Source organism: Arachis stenosperma, chromosome 1, assembly GCF_014773155.1.
Source record: "Arachis stenosperma cultivar V10309 chromosome 1, arast.V10309.gnm1.PFL2, whole genome shotgun sequence".
In the NCBI taxonomy this organism is placed as follows: Eukaryota; Viridiplantae; Streptophyta; class Magnoliopsida; order Fabales; family Fabaceae; genus Arachis; species Arachis stenosperma.
The window spans coordinates 47,723,948-47,748,790 of NC_080377.1; the positions used below are offsets into that span (position 1 = coordinate 47,723,948).

General features: G+C 41.4%; 1 protein-coding gene and 1 pseudogene across 1 annotated transcript; both read right to left on the reverse strand.

Annotated features, from left to right (window-relative positions):
- The window catches only part of LOC130963521 (uncharacterized), a 72,685-nt pseudogene extending 68,351 nt beyond the window's left edge, over positions 1-4,334 (reverse strand).
- A 7,270-nt stretch (positions 4,335-11,604) lies between these two features.
- On the reverse strand, positions 11,605-12,285 carry LOC130979405 (uncharacterized). Its single transcript, XM_057902848.1, has one exon. The coding sequence runs from the start codon at positions 12,283-12,285 to the stop codon at positions 11,605-11,607; it is 681 nt and encodes a 226-aa protein (XP_057758831.1).
- Between the last annotated feature and the right edge of the window lie 12,558 nt (positions 12,286-24,843).

Sequence of the window (24,843 nt, forward strand, 5' to 3'; positions counted from 1 at the left end):
GTCACGGATCATCACATTCATCCGGGTTAAGAGCAAGTGATATCTTAGAATTGAGGCAAGCATGATTGAATAAGAAACAGTAGTAATTGCATTAATCCATCAAGACACAGCAGAGCTCCTCACCCCCAACCATGGGGTTTAGAGACTCATGCCGTGGAAAGTATACAATGAAACGTGTAAAAATGTCATGAGGTCCTTGATACAATGTCAAAAGATCCTATTAATAGTAAACTAGTATCCTATGGTTTACAGAAATGAGTAAATGACATAAAAATCCACTTCCGGGCCCACTTGGTGTGTGCTTGGGCTGAGCAATGAAGCATTTTCGTGTAGAGACCTTTTCTGGAGTTAAACGCCAGCTTTCATGCCAGTTTGGGCGTTTAACTCCAAGTTTTATGCCAGTTCTAGCGTTTAACGCTGGAATTCCTGAGTGTGACTTTGAACGCCGGTTTGAGCCATCAAATCTTGGGCAAAGTATGGAATATCATATATTGCTGGAAAGCCCAGGATGTCTACTTTCCAACGCCGTTGAGAGCGCGCCAATTGGGTCTCTGTACCTTCAGAAAATCCACTTTGAGTGCAGGGAGGTCAGAATCCAACAGCATCTGCAGTCCTTTTCAGTCTCTGAATCAGATTTTTGCTCAGAACCTTCAATTTCAGTCAGAAAATACCTAAAATCACAGAAAAACACACAAACTCATAGTAAAGTCCAGAAAAGTGAATTTTAACTAAAAACTAATAAAAATATACTAAAAACTAACTAAATCATACTAAAAACATACTAAAAACAATGCCAAAAAGCGTATAAATTATCCGCTCATCACAACACCAAACTTAAATTGTTGCTTGTCCCCAAGCAACTGAAAATCAAAATAGAATAAAAAGAAGAGAATATACTATAGACTCCAAAATATCAAAGAAACATAGTTCCAATTAGATGAGCGGGACTAGTAGCTTTTTGCCTCCGAACAGTTTTGGCATCTCACTCTATCCTTTGAAGTTCAGAATGATTGGCATCTATGAGAACTCAGAACTCAGATAGTGTTATTGATTCTCCTAGTTAAGTATGATGATTCTTGAACATAGCTAGTGTATGAGTCTTGGCTGTGGCCCAAAGCACTCTGTCTTCCAGTATTACCACCGGATACATACATGCCACAGACACATAATTGGGTGAACCTTTTTAGATTGTGACTCAGCTTTGCTAGAGTCCCCAATTAGAGGTGTCCAAGGTTCTTAAGCACACTCTTTTTGCCTTGGTTCACAACTTTATTTCTTTCTTTTTTTTTTCTTTTTCTTCTCTTTTCTCTTTTTTTTTTGAAAATTTTTTTTTCACTGCTTTTTCTTGCTTCAAGAATCAATTTGATGATTTTTCAGATCCTTAATAACAGTTCTCTTTCTCCTCATTCTTTCAAGAGCCAACAATTTTAACATTCTCAAAACAACAAATTCAAAAGACATATGCACTGTTCAAGCATTCATTCAGAAAACAAAAAGTATTGTCTCCACATCAAACTAATTCAACTAGTTTCATGGATAAATTTCGAAATCCTGTACTTCTTGTTCTTTTGTGATTAAAGCATTTTTCATTTAAGAGAGGTGATGGATTCATAGGACATTCATAGCTTTAAGGCATAGACTTTAAATTTTATTAATTATGAATTAAGACAAAGACTCAAAACTAGATATAAAATGAAACTAAAAGAAAAAAATGAGAAAATTTAAACTAGGCTCCTAATGATAGAGGTTTTCACAGAGTTAGGACTCAACAACCTTGATTTTGAGAAGTGGATGCTCCCTCAGCTTGAGAGGAGAGCTTTTGGCGTTTCTTGGAGTTCACGCCCCTGCTTCTCTTGCTCCTTCCATTGACTTCTTGGTGATTGGATGTTCAATGGGTATGAATTCATCTGCTCCCATCTTCACCCCAGCCTCTTCACAGAGCAAGGAGATCAAGCTTGGGTAAGCCAATTTGGTTACAGTGGAATTCTTATTTGCAATTGTGTAGATCTCACAAGCAATCACATGATGAACCTCCACTTCTCTTCCAAGCATAATGCAATGAATCATCACTGCTCTCTTGATAGTGACCTCAGAACGGTTGCTAGTGGGCAATATGGAACGCCCAATAAAGTCTAGCCAACCTCTTGCAATTGGTTTGAGGTCTCCCCTCTTGAGTTGGTTTGGGACACCCTTAGAATTGGTTATCCACTTAGTTCCAGGGAGGCATATGTCCTCTAGAACTTGATCCAACCCTTTATCTGCTCTCACCATTCTCCTATTAAAGGAGTCAGGATCATCTTGCAGTTGAGGCAACTTGAAGATTTCTCTTATTTTGTCCAGATGGAAGTACATAACTTTCTCTCTGACCATGGTTCTGTAGGTATGGTAAGCGGTTCCAGTCATTCTCTGCTTATCTGTCAGCCACAGATTTGAGTAGAATTCCTGAACCATGTTCCTTCCAACCTTTGTCTCAGGATTGGTTAGAACATCCCATCCTCTGTTTCGAATTTGCTCTTGGATCCCCGGATATTCATCTTCTTTCAGATCAAATTTTACTTCCGGGATCACTGACCTCAGACCCATTATTTTGTGATAATGGTCTTCATGTTCTTTGGTTAAGAACTTCTCTTGATTCCAAAGATTCTTTGGATTATTCTCTTTCTTTCCTCTTAAATTGGTTTGTTTTCCCTTAGGAGCCATGATCTTGATGAATCTTGGCTTAGTGATCACGGAAAAGTACACCAAACTTAGAGGTTTGCTTGTCCTCAAGCAAAAGAAAGAAAAGAAGAGAGAGGGAGGAAGAGGAAATTCGAATGGTGTGGTGGAAAGAGGGAGCCAAACGTGTATTTATAAGGTGGGGGGGGGAGAGGTTTCGAAAAAAAAAGAAAAATTGAAAGGAGATTTGAGAAGATATGGAAAGAATTTGAGAAAAGGGTGAGTTTTTGAACAAAATTTGGGTTTGATTTGAGAGATTTGAAGAATGATTTTGGATTTTTGAAAATTTGAAAGTGAATGATGAGAGATTGAAATGTATTTTTTGTAGAAAAATATGGGTAAGAAAAGGAAAGTTTGAAAAAATCTGATTTGAAAACAAAATTGTGGTCCCCCCCACCTTTCTGGCGTTAAACGCCCAGAACGGCACCCATTCTGGCGTTTAACGCCCATTTGATGCCCCTTTTGGGCGTTTAACGCCCAGCCAGGTGCCCTGGCTGGCGTTAAACGCCAGAATTCCTTTATCACTGGGCGTTTTTCCAAAACGCCCAGGATGCTGCACACCTGGCGTTAAACGCCCAGAATGGTGCCCATTCTGGCGTTTAACGCCCAAAATGGCACCATTCCTGGCGTTAAACGCCCAGAATGATACCCATTCTGCTTTTTGAGCTGAATCCTTCTGTAACTCTGTGAATTCCTTCATTTTTGATACTTGTCTCTGTAAGAACTAATCATATAACCTCCTAATGACTGGGTTGCCTCCCAGCAAGCGCTTCTTTACTGTCTTTAGCTGGACCTTTACTGAGAATCACTCAAGTCTCAGTTTTGAGCATTCCTGCTCAAAATTGCTTTCAAGATAATGCTTGATTCTCTGTCCATTAACAATGAACTTTTTGTCAGAATCAACATCCTGAAGCTCAACATATCCATATGGTGACACTCCTGTAATCACATACGGACCCCTCCATCGGGATTTGAGTTTTCCTAGAAACAATTTGAGCCTGGAGTTGAAGAGCAGAACTTTTTGTCCTGGCTCAAAGACTCTGGTTGACAATTTCTTGTCATGCCACTTCTTTGCCTTTTCCTTATAAATTTTTGCATTTTCAAAGGCATTGAGTCTGAACTCCTCTAGCTCATTTAACTGGAGCAATCTTTTTTCACCAGCTAACTGAGCATCCATGTTTAGGAATCTGGTCGCCCAGTAGGCTTTATGTTCCAGTTCCACAGGCAAATGACAGGCCTTCCCATACACCAGTTGGTATGGAGAGGTTCCTATAGGAGTCTTGAATGCTGTTCTGTATGCCCACAGAGCATCATCCAAGCTTTTTGCCCAATCCTTTCTTCGGGCTATTACAGTCCGTTTCTAGGATTCTTTTTAGCTCTCTGTTAGAGACTTCAGCTTGCCCATTTGTCTGTGGATGATACGGAGTTGCCACTTTATGGCTGATTCCATATCTAACCATAGCAGAGTATAGCTGTTTATTGCAGAAGTGAGTGCCCCCATCACTGATTAGTACTCTGGGAACACCAAATCTGCTGAAGATGTGTTTCTGGAGGAACTTTAGCACGGTCTTAGTATCATTAGTGGGTGTAGCAATTGCTTCTACCCACTTAGATACATAGTCCACTGCCACCAGAATGTAAGTGTTTGAGTATGATGGTGGGAATGGACCCATGAAGTCAATTCCCCATACATCAAACAATTCTATCTCTAATATCCCTTGTTGAGGCATGGCATATCCGTGAGGCAGGTTACCAGCTCTTTGGCAACTGTCACAGTTACGCACAAACTCTCGGGAATATTTATAGAGAGTAGGCCAGTAGAAGCCACACTGGAGGACTTTAGTGGCTGTTCGCTCACTTCCAAAATGTCCTCCATACTGTGATCCATGGCAATGCCATAGGATCCTTTGTGCTTCTTCTCTGGGTACACATCTGCGGATCACTCCGTCAGCACATCTCTTAAAGAGATATGGTTCATCCCAGAGGTAGTACGTGGCATCTGAAAGCAATTTCTTTCTTTGCACACTGCTGTACTCCTTGGGTATGAACCTCACAGCTTTATAATTTGCAATATCTGCAAACCATGGAGCTTCCTGAATGGCAAAGAGTTGCTCATCTGGGAAAGTCTCAGAGATCTCAGTAGAAGGGAGGGACGCCCCAGCTACTGGTTCTATTCGGGACAGATGATCAGCTACTTGGTTCTCTGTCCCTCTTCTGTCTCTTATTTCTATATCAAACTCTTGCAGAAGCAACACCCATCTGATAAGCCTGGGTTTTGAATCCTGCTTTGTGAGTAAGTATTTAAGAGCAGCATGGTCAGTGTACACAACCACCTTGGATCCTACTAGATAAGATCTAAACTTGTCAATGGCATAAACCACTGCAAGTAATTCTTTTTCTGTGGTTGTGTAATTCTTCTGTGCATCATTTAGAACACGGCTAGCATAATAAATGACATGCAGAAGTTTGTTATGCCTCTGTCCCAACACTGCACCAATGGCATGGTCACTGGCATCACACATTAATTCAAATGGCAATGTCCAATCTGGTGCAGAGATGACTGGTGCTGTGACCAGCTTAGCTTTCAGGGTCTCAAACGCCTGCTGACACTGTGTGTCAAACACAAATGGTGTGTCAGCAGCTAGCAGGTTACTCAAAGGTTTTGCAATTCTCGAAAAATCCTTTATAAACCTTCTATAAAATCCTGCATGCCCCAAAAAGCCTCTGATTGCCTTAACATTGGCAGGTGGTGGTAATTTTTCAATTACTTCTACCTTTGCCTTATCCACCTCTATTCCCTTGTTTGAAATTTTATGCCCAAGGACAATTCCCTCAGTCACCATAAAGTGACATTTCTCCCAGTTTAAAACCAGGTTAGTCTCTTGGCATCTTTTCAGGACAAGTGCTAAGTGGTTAAGACAGGAGCTGAATGAGTCTCCATATACTGAGAAGTCATCCATGAAGACTTCCAAAAATTTCTCTACCATATCTGAGAAGATAGAGAGCATGCACCTCTGAAAGGTTGCAGGTGCATTGCACAGACCAAAAGGCATCCTTCTGTAGGCAAACACGCAAGAAGGGCAAGTAAATGCTGTTTTCTCTTGGTCCTGAGGATCTACTGCAATTTGGTTGTAACCTAAATAGCCATCCAAAAAGCAGTAGTAATCATGACCAGCTAGTCTTTCTAGCATTTGGTCTATGAATGGTAAAGGAAAATGATCCTTTCTGGTGGCTGTATTGAGCCTTCTGTAGTCAATACACATGCGCCACCCTGTGACTGTTCTTGTAGGAACCAGCTCATTTTTTTCATTATGAACCACTGTCATGCCTCCCTTTTTGGGGACAACTTGGACAGGGCTCACCCAGGGGCTATCAGAAATAGGATAAATAATCCCAACCTCTAGTAATTTAGTGACCTCTTTCTGCACCACCTCCTTCATGGCTGGATTTAGCCTCCTCTGTGGTTGAACCACTGGTTTGGCATTATCCTCCAACAGGATCTTGTGCATGCATCTAGCTGGGCTAATGCCCTTAAGATCACTTATGGACCACCCAAGAGCTGTCTTGTGTGTCCTTAGCACTTGAATCAGTGCTTCCTCTTCCTGTGGATTTAAAGCAGAGCTTATAATCACTGGAAAAGTGTCACCCTCTCCCAGAAATGCGTACTTCAGGGATGGTGGTAGAGGTTTGAGTTCAGGTTTGGGAGGTTTATCCTCCTCCTGAGGAATTTTCGAAAATTCCTTTGCTTCCTCTAGTTCTTCTTGATCAGGTTGAGCATCTTTGAAGATGTCCTCAAGCTCTGATTCTAGGCTTTCAGCCATATTGATCTCTTCTACCAGAGAGTCAATAATGTCAGCGCCCATGCAGTCATTTGGAGTGTCTGGATGCTGCATAGCTTTTACAGCATTCAACTTGAACTCATCCTCATTGACTTTCAGGGTTACTTCCCCTCTTTGTACATCAATGAGAGTTCGTCCAGTTGCTAGGAAAGGTCTTCCTAGAATGAGAGTTGCACTCTTGTGCTCCTCCATTTCCAGCACCACAAAGTCAGTTGGAAAGGCAAAGGGCCCAACCTTGACAATCATGTCCTCTATTATGCCTGATGGAGGTTTAATAGAGCCATCAGCAAGTTGGAGGCATATCCTGGTTGGTTTGACTTCTCCAGTCAACCCAAGCTTTCTGATAGTGGATGCAGGTATTAGATTGATGCTTGCTCCAAGATCACATAGGGCTGTCTTGGTGCAAGCGCCCTCTAATGTGCATGGTATCATAAAGCTTCCAGGATCTTGAAGCTTTTCTGGTAAGCTTTTCAGAATGACTGCACTGCATTCTTCAGTGAGAAACACTTTTTCAGTTTCTCTCCAATCCTTCTTATGACTTAAGATCTCTTTCATGAACTTAGCATAAGAAGGTATTTGCTCAAGTGCCTCTGCAAACGGAATCTTTATTTCAAGAGTCCTTAGATAGTCTGCAAAGCGGGCAAATTGTTTATCCTGTTCCGCTTTGCAGAGTTTCTGAGGATAAGGCATCTTGGCTTGATATTCTTCAACCTTAGATGCTGCAGGTTTATTCCTTACAGAAGTGGTTGAAGAAGCCTTTTTAGAGGGATTACTGTCAGCACTCTCAGGTGTCTGATCCTCCCTTGGCGTCTGAATGCCAGGATTGGGTGGAAAATGGGCGTTTAACGCCAACTTTTCCCCCTTTTCTGGCGTTTGAACGCCAGAACTGGGCAAGGAATGGGCGTTTAACGCCAGCTTTCCTTCCCTTTCTGGCGTTTGAACGCCAACAACATTCCTCTCTGGGCTCTTACTGTCCTCAGAGGGATTTTGAACAGTGGTTTGGTTATCCTCTGTCAATTGTTCCTTGTTTGGCTTTTTGCTCTTTTGAGCAGTGGTATTCAGTGTTCTCCCACTCCTCAGTTGAACTGCTTGACATTCTTCTGTTATCTGTTTAGATATTTGCTGTTTTGCTTGATTCAACTGCAGTTCTATGTTCTTGTTAGCAACCTTAGTATCATGGAGCATTTCTTTAAATTCTGCTAACTGTTCTGTCATCAGGAGCAATTGTTGATTAAGCTCATTCATCTGTTCTTGAGGATTAGGATCAGTGACTAATGCCATGACTTCCTCTTTTGGAACGAACTCATTGCTAGAATATAAGTATTGGTTTCTAGCAACAGTGTCTATAAGCTCTTGAGCTTCTTCAATTGTCTTCCTCATGTGTATAGATCCACCAGCCGAGTGGTCTAAAGACATCTGAGCTTTTTCTGTGAGCCCATAGTAGAAGATGTCTAACTGTACCCACTCTGAAAACATTTCAGAGGGGCATTTTCTAAGCATACCTTTATACCTCTCCCAGGCATTATAAAGGGATTCATTATCCTCTTGTTTAAAGCCTTGGATGTCTAGCCTTAGCTGTGTCATCCTCTTTGGAGGGTAAAAATGATTCAGGAATTTGTCTGACAACTGTTTCCATGTCTTTATGCTTGCTGTAGGTTGGTTATTCAACCACCTTTTAGCTTGATCTTTTACAGCAAATGGAAACAGTAATAGTCTGTAGACATCCTGATCTACCTCTTTATCATGTACTGTGTCAGCAATTTGTAAGAACTGTGCCAGAAACTCAGTAGGTTCTTCCTGTGGAAGACCAGAATACTGGCAATTTTGCTGCACTATGATAATGAGTTGAGGATTTAGCTCAAAGCTGCTTGCTTTGATGGGAGGTGTACAGATGCTACTCCCATATGTAGCTGTAATGGGGTTAGCATATGACCCCAGAGTCCTTTTGGACTGATCAATCCCTCTTAGGTTCATAGTGGACAAAAGGGAAATGATAATGATTGCAAACAGATAAATTTTGTTTTTGTTTTTGTTTTTTTTTTTTGAATTAAACGAAAAAAAAATTAAAATAAAATAAAAGGAAATTAAAATAAAAATTCGAAAATCAAAAAGAAGACAAGATCAAAGCAAATTGAGAACTAAATCAATTAGTTAATTAAAAAGATTTTGAAAAAAAAAAGCGATTAGAAAGATATGATTGAAAAGTTTTATGAAAAAGATTTGATTTTTGAAAAGAGGAAACAGGAAAACCACAAAAAGACACCAAACTTAAAATTTTTAGAAAATCAAACACTAATTTTCGAAAATTTTAAAGGAAAAACACAAAGAGGACACTAAACTTAGAATTTATATGAATCAAAAAGGGACTAAGAACATGCAAAATCGAAAATTTTAAAAGAAAAACAAAAGCATGCAATTGACACCAAACTTAGAATATGAAACTAGACTCAACTAAAAGACTCTAAACCAACAAAAATAAAACAGTCCTAATCTAAGCAACAAGATAAGCCGTCAGTTGTCCAAACTCGAACAATCCCCGGCAACGGCACCAAAAACTTGGTGCACGAAATTGCAATAACACTTTTGCAATCCCGCACAACTAACCAGCAAGTGCACTGGGTCGTCCAAGTAATACCTTACGTGAGCAAGGGTCGATCCCACGGAGATTGTCAGCTTGAAGCAAGCTATGGTTATCTTGTAAATCTTAGTCAGGGTATCAGAAATTATCAGGATTGATTGTGAAAAGCAAAAGAACATGAAATAAGTACTTGTTTTGCAGTAATGGAGAATAGGTTGAGGTTTTGGAGATGCTCCATCTTCTGAATCTCTGCTTTCCTACTGTCTTTTTCATCAAACACGCAAGGCTCCTTCCATGGCAAGCTGTATGTAGGGTTTTACCGTTGTCAGTGGCTACCTCCCATCCTCTCAGTGAAAATGTTCCTATGCTCTGTCACAGCATGGCTAATCATCTGTCGGTTCTCGGTCAGACCGGAATAGAATCCATTGATTCTTTTGCGTCTGTCACTAACACCCCGCCTGCTAGGAGTTTGAAGCACGTCACAGTCATTCAGTCATTGAATCCTACTCAGAATACCACAGACAAGGTTTAGACCTTCCGGATTCTCTTGAATGCCGCCATCAGTTCTAGCTTATACCACGAAGATTCTGGTTAAGGAATCCAAGAGATATCTACTCAATCTAAAGTAGAACAGAGGTGGTTGTCAGGCACATGTTCATAGTTGAGAATGATGATGAGTGTCACGGATCATCACATTCATCCGGGTTAAGAGCAAGTGATATCTTAGAATGGAGGCAAGCATGATTGAATAAGAAACAGTAGTAATTGCATTAATCCATCAAGACACAGCAGAGCTCCTCACCCCCAACCATGGGGTTTAGAGACTCATGCCGTGGAAAGTATACAATGAAACGTGTAAAAATGTCATGAGGTCCTTGATACAATGTCAAAAGATCCTATTAATAGTAAACTAGTATCCTAAGGTTTACAGAAATGAGTAAATGACATAAAAATCCACTTCCGGGCCCACTTGGTGTGTGCTTGGGCTGAGCAATGAAGCATTTTCGTGTAGAGACCTTTTCTGGAGTTAAACGCCAGCTTTCATGCCAGTTTGGGCGTTTAACTCCAAGTTTTATGCCAGTTCCAGCGTTTAACGCTGGAATTCCTGAGGGTGACTTTGAACGCCGGTTTGGGCCATCAAATCTTGGGCAAAGTATGGACTATCATATATTGCTGGAAAGCCCAGGATGTCTACTTTCCAACGCCGTTGAGAGCGCGCCAATTGGGCTTCTGTAGCTCCAGAAAATCCACTTTGAGTGCAGGGAGGTCAGAATCCAACAGCATCTGCAGTCCTTTTCAGTCTCTGAATCAGATTTTTCCTCAGAACCTTCAATTTCAGTCAGAAAATACCTGAAATCACAGAAAAACACACAAACTCATAGTAAAGTCCAGAAAAGTGAATTTTAACTAAAAACTAATAAAAATATACTAAAAACTAACTAAATCATACTAAAAACATACTAAAAACAATGCCAAAAAGCGTATAAATTATCCGCTCATCAATACTCGATTATCAATTTTAAAGGGGTTTGTTACTTGTGACAACCAAAACGTTTGCACGAAAGGATTTTTGTTGGTTTAGAAACTATATCTACAACGCGACTACTTTTATAAAATTCTTTACTAGCAAAAATCCTAACGTCAGTGTCCTAGAAAAATACCTTGTTTAACCATAAAATGACATTTTTCAAAATTCAATACAAGGTTTGAACTGACACACTTGTCTAATACTCTAGCTAAACTATCCAAGCAAAGGTTGAAAGAATCACCATACACACTAAAATCATCCATGAAAACTTCCATACAGTCTTCAAGAAGATTTGAGAAAATGCTCATCATGCATCTTTGGAACGTAGCCGGTGCATTGCATAGGCCAAAAGACATTCTCTTGTATGCATACGTTCTAAAGGGACATGTAAAAGTAGTCTTTTCTTGATCCTCAGGAGCTATATGAATCTGAAATTATCCAGTGTACCCATCTAAAAAGCAGTAGTGTGATTTACCTGACAGGCGATCAAGCATCTGATCGATAAAAGGCAGGGGGTAGTGATCCTTGCGGGTAGCCTGGTTGAGGTGCCTATAATCAATGCACACCTTCCAGGCATTCTACACTCTAGTTGTTATGAGCTCTCCTTGCTCATTCTTCACTATTGTGACTCCAGACTTCTTGGGCACCACTTGTACTAGCCTGACCCATTCGCTATCTGAGATATGGTAGATTATGTCTGCTTCAAGTAATCTGGTTACTTCTTTCTTGACAACTTCCAAAATGGTGGGATTAAGCCGCCTTTGAGGTTGACGGACAGGCCTTGCTCTCTCTTCTAAAAATATTCGGTGTTCACAGATTTAGTGGCTGATGCCAACTATATATGCCAAGCTCCACCCAATTGCTTTCTTGTGTCTTCTCAGCATACTAAGCAGTTGCTCCTCCTGTTGGAAAGTGAGTTCCCTTGCAATGTTGACTGGGAGCTTCTAATTATCCTCATGGTAAGCATATTTGAGGTGGGGTGGAAGGGGCTTTAGTTCTATTTTCTGCTCCTGGCTAGGCACTTGATCATCTGAGGCTATGTGTGGTGGTATGACATATTCAAGAAGCTTAGAGGGCTTCCCCACACTTGCACCTTGCTCTATGTGCATCTCTTCTATTTCTTCCTGATGGACTACAGCCACGGCCTCATCAATAATATCGCACTGGAAGATGGAATGATCCTCCGGTGGGTGCTTTATAGCTTCATCCAGATTGAAGCTCACTGTTCTGCCATCTATCTCAAAAGAGTAAGTTCCTAAGAAGGCATCCAACTTGAACTTCGAAGTCTTCAGAAATGGCCTTCCCAGCAGGAGGGATGATGGTCTTCCTGAGTCATTAGGGGGCATCTCCAAAATGTAAAAATCAATAGGGAATGTTAGCCCCTTAATGCTCAGTAGCACGTCCTCAGCAATCCCAATCACCGAGATTATGCTTTTATCTGCCAAAACAAAGTGTGTTGCTGACCTTTTTAAAGGAGGTAGCCTCAAAGCATCATATACAGATAATGGCATAATACTCACACATGCTCCTAGATCACACATGCAGTCAAAAATTGTTACACCCTCAATAGTACAGCTAACCATGCATAGACCTGGATCACTATATTTTTCTGGTATATCACCCATTAAAGTAGATATAGAGCTACCTAAAGGAATAGTTTCTAATTCATTAATTTTATCCTTATGCATGCACAAATCTTTTAGAAATTTTGCATATTTAGGTACTTGCTGAATAGCATAAAAAAAGGGAATAGTTACTTCAACCTTTTTAAAGATCTCTACCATTTTGGGATCGAGCTCCATCTACTTTCTGGACTTCCTTGCAAGGTGTGGAAAGAGGATAGGGATGGCGTCACGTGTAGCTTTAGTTGTCCTTGATGCGCCATTCTCTGGTTGAGTTGCTTCTTCTGCAACCATGTCTTGTACTTCCTCTTTATCTTTAGCATCTTCTACTTCAACAACATCTTCAACTTGAATATTCTTCTTTGAGCTTGGCTCCTCATGACTCCTCCCTTGCAGTGTAGTTTTGGACCTCAAAGTGATGGCATTGATGCCTCCTTTGGGGTTGGGTAAAGGTTGAGATAGAAGTGAATTAGAGCTTGCAGGTTAACTGTTGGGGGTATTCATAGATCCAATCTGTAAAACGAGAGATTGTACAACAAAGGTCAGACCGTTCAAGGTAGAGCTAAGTGTGTTCTCCATGGTCTTTTGTCTTTGCTCAATAGATTGAAGCAACTCGTCATTGGAAGAAGAAGGTGGGTAAGTGACTTGAGGGGCTTGCTGTTAGTTGTTTTGAGATCCCTAGGCTTGCCTTTGGTGAGGTGCTCGGTAAGGCTGGATTTGGTTCTGCTATCTGTTGTTGTTGTTCCATCTCTAATTCCCATTGTTGTCTCTGCCTCCTCTGTTGTATTTGTCCCTCCATCCTTGGTTGGAATTATCTCTCCATCCCTGGTTGGAGTTGTCTTGCCAACCTTAATTGTAGTTTCCACCTTGGTTATAGTTACCGCCTTGTTGATAGTATCCTTGATTCGGGCAGTCATAGAAATTATGAGTAGCTGCCAAGGTGTTGTCTTCTTGTTGGAGCTGCGGACACTCATCAGTGTAATGAGTATAATTGGCACATATTCTGCATACTCTTTGAGGAACCAACTGTTGATTCTGTTGTGCTGGGGGAGGCTGAGGTTGTTGTTGATTCAGCTTTATCTGCTTTAGTAGGTTGGTTATCTCACATAGAGTCTGTGTGAGAGCAGTAGTCTCACTGCTAGAGAAAACCTTTGCAATAGCCTTGGGATGGTTGTTCCTGTGCTTGTGATTTCGAGTAGACTCAGCTAGGTCGCTAATCAGTTGCCATGCTTCATCTGCGGTCTTGTACTTTTTCAGAGAACCATTACTCGCACCATCCAATGTAGACTTATCCTGAGGCTTCATGCCTTGTGTGAAGTAGTTGATCAACATCAAATTGTCAATCATGTGGTGGGGGCATGCATCCAAAAGATTCCTGAAGCGCTCCCAATACTCATAAAGGGTCTCTGATTCGCCATGAATAATGCAGGAAATTTCTTTCCTCAGTCTATCAGTAACTTCAGCTGGAAAGTATTTTTCCAAGAATTCCCTCCTGAGCATATCCCAGTTAGTAACAACTGCTTCTGGTAGAGTGTAGTACCACTCCCTCACCTTTCCCTTAAGAGAAAATGGGAAGGCGGTTAGCAGAATAGAAGTCTCATCTGCACCATGAAGCCTAACAGTAGAACAGCTTGTCTGAAAATCCCTAAGGTACTTTATAGGCTCCTGAGAAGGTAAGCCATGAAATTTAGGTATCAAGTTGATTAGTACAGTCTTCAGTTCAAAATCTGCAGCCAGATTTGGGTGACGCACTTGATACGGCTGCAGTGTAAAGTCTGGAGCTCCTGCCTCCTGGAGAGTAATCCTTCTGGGCTCCGCCATAATACCTGCACGTAAATCAACCGAATTAGTAGAAGAGGAGCTTGTTTCTTCCTCAAATGACATTTCAGATTTGCCTTCAGATAAGATTGGTGAATTGGTAGTAACCACTTCACCACTCTCAGAGGCTAGCCTACGCCGAGCTCGCCTAATACGTGAAATAGTTCTTTCAATTTCAGGATCAAATGCGGCTAAGCTCGGATCAGGCAGTGAACGCGTCATTCAGAAATATGCAAAAATTAAAAATTAAAAATATGTACACTAATCAATAACTAAGCACACTATTGCAACTCCCCGGCAATGGCGCCAAAAATTGACATGGAGGAAATTAGTTGATTAAGAAATTAGTATAGTAAACTAACGTTGCGAGTACAGTTCCTAACCGGCGAAAATCTGCTTATCAATTTAGAAAGGGTTGTCACAATATAAGAATAAAAATACTGGGAGTATGAATCCCAGATCGTCTCTCAATGAGTTGCTAAGAGAGTGTTATTTCTTGATCAGGAGGTTTTTGAGAAATTTGAAGTTGGAGAATAGAATTGGAGCAAATAAAATGAACGAGAGATTTAATTAATTCTGATGAAAAGCCTTGACTCAGAGAAGATTAATAAGATGTTCTATCCTTGTTGGTTTTTCCAAGATTAATAATAATTGGTTGTTGTTCTACTTAATTATCCTTTACAGAATAAAGGAAAGTCAAGTAACTAACTAATCACTCCATCCTCAATTCCTAATCCTCTCCTAAGGAAGAATTAGAGTCAGAGATTAGAGAGTCAGCCAACACCTTCCAATTAAAATTAACACTTGAGTATTCCCAACTCAAGGTTCTCTTCTAAATCAACTCCCAAGTCAAGTGGGAGTCTACTACATTGACATGAATACTACGTTCACATGCATATAAAGGGAATAAGAAGAAGACATGATAAATTAAATAGTAACTGAAAATTGATTAAAGGTAAAATTAGTTCTTTGCATTAATAAATCCCAAAATCATAAAAATACGTATCTAAATAGGGTGAATGGGCAATTAAAAGAGTAAAGGAATAAGGAAACAAACTAGAATAAAGGAAACTTCAATGGAGGTAGTTATTCTTCTCAATATCCAAATCAAAAGCAAAAAAACTCTAAAACTATGAATATGAAGAACCCAAAAGGAAGTAGTGATTTTTCTCCCAGATTCAAAAACTAATCTATGAGCTCATGTGTGTATGTCTCTTGAGTCCCATCTATTCCATGGCTCTAGTCTGTGTTTCAGGGCCGAAAACTGGGTCGAAACTTGGCCCGAAATCACCCCCAGTGTTTTCTGCATTTTCTGCACGTGGCGCATGTCACGCGTACGCATCGATGGTCTTCTTTGCGTGTCACGCGTACGCGTCATGTACGCGCATGCGTCAGATACGTGCACGCGTCGCTCCTTGCTGGTTATCTCCTTTAATTCTTGTGCTCCTTCCATTTATGCAAGCTTCCTCTCCATCCTCTAAGCCATTCCTGCCCTATATACTCTGAAACACTTAACGCACGGATCACGGCATCGAATGGTATAGAGAAGAATTAAAAATATACAATTTAAAGGCTTAGGAAGCAAGTTTCCAATCATAGAACAAAATTGGGAAGAAATTGCAAAATCATGCAAATTTTATGGATAAGTGTGAGAATAGTAGATGAAATCCACTTAATTAAGCATAAGATGTACCACGAAATAGTGGTGCATCAACACCCCAGGAACCCCCATTGACTGGAACCTCTACGTTATGACTCATCAAACAAAGCCAGAAGCGGAGCGTGCGTTATTCTAGAAAGTGATCAAGGAACCCAGCTCGAATTCTCCCTAAGGTTCGAGTTTCCTGTCTCAAATAACCAAGCCGAGTACGAAGCCCTAACAGCCGGTTTGAAGCTGGCTAGGGAAGTCGGAGCCCAAAAGCTTACCATTTTTAGTGATTTGCAAATAGTCACCTCACTAATAGAGGGAAGTTACCAGGCAAAGGATCTCACCATGAAAAATATCTAGACCAGACCAGAGAGCAGCTAGGAAAATTCATGGGATACGAGATCTGACATCTACCTCAGGAACAAAACGCTCGAGCTGGTGCACTTTCGAAACTAGCCAGCACCAAACCAGGAGGCAACAATAGAAGCCTCATTCAGAAAACACTACCAAACCCGTCAATCTCAGAAGAAGAGAAGGTCCTAAACATATCGGACTAGGACCAGGGGTGGATGACCCCTAAAATCAACTACCTCAGGTCAGAAACACTCCACACAGATAAAAAGGAGGCAAAAAGGATCGTATGAGAAGCACAGTACTACACCATAGTGCCCGACGTCCTATACAGGAGAGGGATCTCAACACCCCTCCTGAAATGTGTCCCAACATCCGCTACAAAGGAAGTCTTAGAAAAAGTCTACGTGGCATGTGCGGCAACCACTTCGGGGTGCGAGCTCTTTCCAAAAAGGTACTCTGAGTTGGCTTCTACTGGCCGACCTTACAAAATGAAGGAACAGAGTTCGTCAAAACGTGCCCCCATGCCAGAAGCATGCCAACTTTCATATTGCTCCACCCGAAGAGCTCATCTGTGTTACTTCACCCTGGCCATTCACAAAGTGGGGGCTCGACCTCCTCGGACCATTCCACTAGGGATCACGGCAAGTCAAGTTCCTCATTATAGGAATAGACTACTTTACAAAGTGGATTGAGGCAGAGCCATTGGCCGCCGCCACCTCCCAAAGAAGTTGGAAGTTCCTATACAGAAACATTTTCAAAAGGTTTGGGGTCTCATGCTCCATCACCACGGACAATGGCAGTCAATTCACCGGCACGGGATTTAAGAACCTGATAGCTGATCTAAAAATCAAGCACCAGTTCACCTCTGTGGAACATCCACAAGCCAATAGACAGGCGAAAGCCGTTAACTAAGTCATATTGGCCGGGTTAAAATGGAGACTACATGACGCAAAAGGAGCCTGGGCTGAAGAGCTCGCGCAAGACCTATAGGCATACCGGACAACGCCGCACTCCACCAATGGGGAATCACCCTTCTGACTTGCTTACGGAATAGAGGCAATGATTCTCATAGAAGTAAAAGAAAGATCCCCTAGGGTGATCCTCTACAATGAAGATACCAACTCCTAAGCACAAAGGGAAGAGCTCGACCTACTTCCAGAGGCCCGAGTAAAGGTTTGGATTAGAGAGGAAGCACTAAAGCGTCGAATGGCTTCAAGGTATAATCAGAAAGTAATCAAGCAAAGCTTCACTACCGACGACCTCATCCTAATCCGAAATAATATTGGATTAGGTCGGTCAAGAGAAGGTAAGCTAGCAGCCAACTGGAAAGGGCCATACCGAGTTATGAAAGTACTAGGAAAAGGTTACTATAGGGTGGCCAACCTCCAAGGGCAGGAGCTCCCGAGGTCATGGCATGCCTGCAACCTAAGGAGGTGCTACAGCTAGAGAAAAAAGGTCTTAGGCCAAGGCGCGCTCTTTTTCCCTAAAGGGTTTTTTAATGAGGCACCAGGCCAAGACCTAAAAGCTGCCCGACTCATAGGGTAAGCACTCATATATACATACTTTTAGTTATACTTTCCATTTTACTACGAGAATAAAATCATAAGATTCCTTAAAAGGTTTCCTACCAAGACGCATTAATTTACGCTCAAAATAAACCCAAAATTCATCACCCGACCAGGAAAGGTCAGCAAGGTGAAGCAGTAAAGCCCAAGTTAATGCAAGAAGTTATAAAAAGTAACCCATATAAAGCGACCTGACGAGATCGGACAAAAATGGGATTACTAGAAAGGATTACTGTAAAGGGAACAACCCCATGCAAAGGACAAAAAGGTTGAAAAAACTAGGGCCGAAATGCTTAGCTAGAAGGTACAACTCCTAAAAAGAGACGTTACTTAGAAAGCAAAACCACGACCTCGGAATAGGGCTAAAAAGTCATCCAAATAAACTAAAAAGAAAAGGTTCTACATGAGAACACTACCTAAAAAGTTATTGGGACTCGACTGAAAAGCTTGGACGACAAGCCGTAAGGACAACGTAGCCAAAACAGAAGGTTGTCAACACAACCAAAGGAAAGGCATGGTCCAAAAACCAAAGGTAGAAGTCCACGAGGTGAACACTACCTCGAAAGGTGTCAAACCAAGGAGCTCCGAACACCTAAACGCAAAGGGCATAAGAGCCCGCAAAAGGGTGTCACCAAAACACAAGGCCATACGAAAGCTAAAAGAACAGTCTCATAACAAACGCATAACTAGGCGCAAAAATTAAAACATTAAAGGCTCAAGGGCTGGCCGATGGTAACCCAAGAGCAAAAAGTGTTTTGATTAAAACCAAAAGTTGCTAAGAAGCAACTAGGAAATGTCAAGAAACCACCCAAATAAGGTTACAAAACCAGAAGTTCAAAAGGTCCACATGTCGGACCACATCAAACACATATTAAAAAAGAGATATGAATAAGAGAATTATAAAGGATCCAGCTTCGCCCCGGTGGCGACATCTTTAGGAGAAGGAGGGATAAAGGAGATCGGGGTAGCTCCAACAACTCCATCTAGGCCGTTCAAGATCTCCACGTCAGGCTCAGGCTCAAGAGGGACCTCCTCAGCGGAAAGAGTTGTAGAAGCCTTAACTATCAACACAGAAAGAGGAGCCTCATCATTATCAGGGGAAGGCACAATCTATCCATCCTCCACAATATTTATGCTGAACAAACTGAGGTCGGCGTCGAGAGCAATAACTCAGACCTGGGCCTTCAGATTTTCATATAAAGCACTCATACCATTCACCACATGGCCCTGGAGCTCGGCATAGTCATCCTGAGCAGACTGAAGCCTCTCCCTAGTCTCCAACAACTCGCCATAGGTCTGAGTATAGCTCTTCTTAGCCTTTTTGGCCATATCTTCAGCCAAGTTAGCGGTTGCTTCCGCAGTTGTGGCCCTAGCCTTCTCCTTCTCCACTATAAGCTCCAATACAACACTCTTCTCCAATATAACCTTTCATAATCAGACTTGGCCTCCTCAAGGAAAGCTTTAGTGGCACGGACAGGAGACACTTTAACAACCCGAGACAAGGCAGCACTGAGATTAGCCATTCGGTTACTGTTGCTTGATATAAAGTCAAGGTGGTGAAGGATCAACATGTCATCAGTAGGAACCCCGCCATAAAGAGCAATAAGTTCTGAAGCAAAAGCCATACCATCAAAGTCTTTATCATCCAAATTATAAGTCCCAGCAGTCCTCGGCTTCTTTGGAGGGGGACCAGATGAAATAGGGGAGGAAGCAACACCAGAAGCCGCCAAGGGAGGCTTAGTAGAAACCGTCCGAACTCGAGGGGCCGGGATGACCTTCCTCGGACGCTGAGGGTCGAACTCTGGCTTCTTTGGAGGAACATGGCTAGAACCCTCCCCCGACATCTTGTTCTGAATATTTTGGCCAGTTACTGTTTTCTTGGTCTTTTAAGGACCTTCATCGAATCAGAATGGGCCACCATCTTTGAAAAAGAGAAAAGGAAACCATAAAGATAGTCACGCAATAGAGGAATACAATAATTCAAACAAATAAACAAAAAGACTGCCTTATAAAGAAGTCGGGCGCTCTACCTAGTTCGGAGCGAAGGAGAGCCGAATCCCATAAAAATTTCTTCGTGTCCAAATAAGGGGCTCCCCCAAGTGCTCCTCCAAGACGCCTATGAAGGCCCTCTCTACCACATCTAGACTCTCCCATGGGTACTTAAGGACAACATCTTATTGCCACCACAGGGGAAAGGTCAGCTCATCATTTTTATCTAAGAAGAAGGGGCGAACACCCTCAACAGCCCGGACTTTGAAATAAAAATTCTTAAAATATCGAAAAGAATCGTCGAACATAAAGAAACCTTCTTCCCCTGGGTAGCCCGGAAGGAGATCCAAGAAGCCTTCTCCTTGACTACTCCCGGTTTAGTCAATCAAAAACAAATAAAGGAAGAGGGAAAGAAAAGGTCAGACACCCAATTCTTGACATAGCAACTGAAAAATATTCATAAAGGCCCAGGAGTTCGGGTGAAGCTGTGAAGGGGCCACATTACAGTTTCACAAAATTTCGATCTCAAAAGCAGTAAAAGGAAAGGTAATTGATGAGTCCATATTTGATGGTATATTTTGACTCAATTTGGATGGATTCTAGCAAATGAACTCACACTTAGGCACCAAAATAGCATACTTTTGTGTTTGATCCCTAATTTGATCTTAAATGTGAAAACATGCAATTTTGTGTTTTAATAGAGCAAATTAATCCCACTTTTATGTCATTTGATGCGATGATATGGTTTGTGAGTGATTTCAGGCCTTGAAGGCAAGAATGGATGGGCAAAAATGGAAGAAAGCATGTACAAGGGAGAAAACATGAAGAAAACAAAGAAAAGAACACACAGCGAAGTGTGCGTGCGCACAACCTTGCATGCATGCGCACAACCTTGCGTGCATGCGCACAAGTGAGTATTTCTATGTGTGCGTACGCACAAGCACCTGTGCGTACGCACAGGCTAATTTTCAGCCAAGTGTGCGGACGCACACATCTGTGCGTCTGCACAGCTCCCTGCACATGACTCCATTAATGAAGCACGCGTCTCTCGAATTCTAAGGACTTTTGGGCCATTTTCGAAGGCTTGTATGTTGATTTTCAAGTGCTATATAAGGGGAGAATCAATACATTAGCACACATTAGGTTTTACTTTAGTTTTTCTTAGTATTAGGAAGCTTTCATAGGTGTAGGAGTAGGAATTGTGTAGCATTGCTCTCTTAGGGTTTTTGCAATTTCAATTGTAGCATTTTATAGCAAGCTTTAATTTTGGATGTTGATCAACTCTTTTGTAAGTACTCTTAATTTCCTCTTTAATTACATTGTCTTTATTTTCATTTCCTCTTGGTTCAAGTGCTTCGTTTATATTTGCAATTTTGAGTTCTTGAAGTTTTGATTGTTGAATTTACTATTTCATGCTTCCTCTATGTTTGATTACTTGTTTATTGTTTATATTGTTGATAGTTGGATATAGTTTTATAATTTTCCTTGCAATTTTCCATACTTTACTTTCATGAACACAAGGTGTTTATGAAAATTCCAATATTAGATTTTGAGTAGATTTTTACACCTTGGCTTGTGGTTTGAGTTCCTAGGATACTAGAGTCATAATGTCCGACATTTAGTGGTAATTCTTGGGTAGTTAGTTGACTCTTGTTTCCATTGACGCTAGCCTTTTATCAACTAGTTTGATAAGTTGGTTGGGACTTATGGATTAAGGTCAATTATGCTTGCTTGACTCACTCCTCGATGGTTGGGGTTGACTAGGCGAGATTGACTCATCATAATTACCATAGTTGTGGTTATGGCAATGATAGGATTCCTTGGATACTCATTCCCAAGTCAAGGCTCTTCATTTGCATCGAAAGTATTTTCACTAGTTTTGATCTTATCTTGTCTGATTTTACTTGCATTAAATTCCAGTTTTAAGCATTCCTTAGTTCTTTTATTGCTTAGTTCTTTTAATCTTTCATTTCTTGCTTGAAAGCCCCCATTTTGCCTTAACAACCAAGAAAGTAACACTTCAATTTCATTCCTAGGGAGAGCGACCCGAGGTTAAAAGACTCTCGGGTTATTTTGTATTGAATTTATTATTTGATTACGAGAGTTTGTTGTTGGTTTGGACTATGCTACCAACGAATTGATTCTTGTTTTAATTGATTCCAAACTATACAACAACAATTCTCTTCGTCAAATTTGGCGCCGTTGCCGAGGACATGCAAACGGTGTTATATCTTTTGGTTGTTGTGAATATGTTAATAGTGTAAATAGCACTTTTTGGTTGTTTGTTTGCTTTTGTTAGTAGATTTTTGTTTATGTTTTCTTGATGACTTTTTTCACACTATCACCGCAATGCACCCCAATGGAACCCTAAACACTTACCTTTCAAGTCACCAATCTTATACACCATTACCCCACTACATACAAAACCAAAACCCTTACCCTCATGAGCTTGTTTGTCAACTCTCATAACCTCAATCTTCATCTTTATATATGGATCAAGCCACACAAGAAGTACTTTTCGTGGTCATCCAAGAACAACAAGAGTTCCAGAAGAAGCAAGAGTAAGTCATGTCTACCTTAGCAAAAGCTTTGGATCATTTAGCTTCATTGCATTTATGCCACAAGCAAGAAACTCTGGTGGATGAATGTGTGGAACTGAGTGAAAAGTGTGGAATGAAAGAAAAATTGCGAAATTAAGAAGATGATGTCAAGTCACAACATGAATTGCAAAAGCAAACAAATGAAGAGTTGTTAGGAATTGATCAAGAGGATTCCATCATTCAAGATTTTTTGTCCGACTTAGGTAATTCCTTCAATAACCTACAAGAGCTTTCCTTGTTAGATTTGGAGGGAGATGTTGATGTAGACTTCACAAAACCTCCAATTTTTTACTTGAGTGATGATGAAGAAGATTTAGAAGGGGTTGAGAAGGATTTTTGTTGCCAAGAGGTGAAGGCATCTATGCAAGACGAGTGGGTGAAGAATTCTCCAACAAGCTTTCTAGACCCACATTAACATGCCGTTCTAGAAACGGATGGTCAACTTCGAACCTTTCTTGGAGTAGTGGATGGTGATGGGAAGAATGTTAATTGGCAATGGAATGGGAAGTTCATCACAAAGGTCAACTTAACATTTAGAGCTCAATTTTGGTGCGAAAGTCAAATTAGTGGATCCGGGAAGTGCACAAGCATGTCAAAGGTGATGGAAGAACTCAAGTATGGGATCCGAGCATTGGTTTTATGGGCCAAAACTTATGGATCCTAGTTACTAGCTTAAAGTCTCTTGAGAGTTTGATGAATTTCATATGGGACCCCAGAGGTCAAATCAATAGCAAACTTGGTTGGAGATTCAAGGAGGAGTGGAAGCATAAGCCACCGTAACAAGGATCTCCTTACCAAGTCTAACTTAGGACTATAAACCAAAGTGTTAGGTGGGTGACACCCCACCATGGTAATATCCTTCCAACTTTCTCTCTTTCACTTTTTGTCTCATGAATAAATTGGTTATGTTTCTTGGTTGATTAGGTTTATTTTGATGTTTGTTGGGTAATTTTACTGAAATAATGTGTTTTTTGGAGTTTTGTGATGTTTTGGGACTTGAAAACCTGTTTGGGATGTCAAGTTTGGTGCCTTAGAGCCAAAATTTTTGTTGCAGGAACAGAGACCTGTGCGTGTGCATAGCCTTGTGCGTCCGCACAAGTCCCCTGTTTTTCCAGTTCCCGTACGTACGCACAGCAACGTGCGCACGCATACCCCTAAACACCCCCCTGTTCCCAGCACGCGCACAACCTGTGCGTGGGAACACCACCCTTCTCATTCCATGAGTCTACACAACATGAGTGCGGCCGCACACATGCCCCCTCTCTTAAAAAGAAGAAGAAGAAGAAGAAGAGCTCCTCGTGCAATTGCATCACTCTGTGCACCCGCACAGCTTGAACAACACCCCCTGGCCCCAGCGCATGCACAGGTTGTGCGTGTGCACCCATCCCCCTTCCCTCTTCTGTGCGCACGCACGCTACCCTGTGCGCCCGCACAGGACGCGTTCCACCTTCTGCCCGTAGCGACCACACGACCATGTGCGCGCGCGTACCTCTTCTTTCTCCTCATGTGCGTCCGCACACGACCTTGTGCGTCCGCACAGGTCACTTTTCGAACGTTAATTCGAAAAGAAAGAGGACTCGCGCTTCAGTTTCCTCCCACCACCCCAACTATTTCCTTTTCTTCTCTCTGAACCCACATCACCACCCAACCCCTTTTAGCCCTTTTTCCTCCACCGTGACCCGCCACCGCCGACGACCACTGCATCGTCGTCGTCCGCCTCTCTCTCTCTCTTCCTTTTTCCTTTCTTCTTCTTCTTCTCCATTCCCTTCTCTTTCTTCCCTATCTCTGTTACCGCGCCAGCGCCAACCCTAGGCCGTGCACCTTCAGTCTAGCAACCAGCCGCCAGTGGCGGCGATCTTCTGTGCCGCCGCAACATCCACCATCTCCCTTCTTTCCTTCTGCATTATAGGTTCAAGCCCTGTTTTCCTGCCCTATTTCCTTCCTTTTTGTTTCATGTTATTGCTTTTTTTTTACTTCTGCTTTTTTATTTTGCTTTAGTTATTAGGTGGTTATAGGCTAGATGACTTGTGCTTTCTAGATTGAATATATGTGACTGACTTATTGTTGAATGTTGCTGAGACTGAATGTTGTTGCTTTTCCTGCACTGTGAATGTTATCAGTAGTGAACTGTGATGGCTACTGCTTATTTTGCACATATTATACTTGTTGAAATGCTGAATACGACTTTTTGATTCATCTTCTGTGTCTGATCAACACAGATTTTGAAGTTTATTTTGACTCTGCATTATTGCTTTATAATTGTGCAAGCTCCTATTGATTTGAAATGCTGCCTGAGATGATTAATGCACTTTATGTTCATGTTGAAATATCAAACCTATCTTTATTTTGTTGTGTGATTATCTTGTTTGATATCAATTTTAATGTGCATATCATCCTCCGCTAATTAGTTTGCTAACTATGCACTTCATTGCCGATTTTGTTCTTGAGACCAAATGGGACCGAAATTTACAGTTTTGACCATTCCAATTGGTACTTCTAAGTGCATACTATGCTAAATTGCTGCATTAAGTACTGAATGCTCTTTTCTTTTGGCCTAAAACACCAAACCAGCATTAAACTTGAAAAA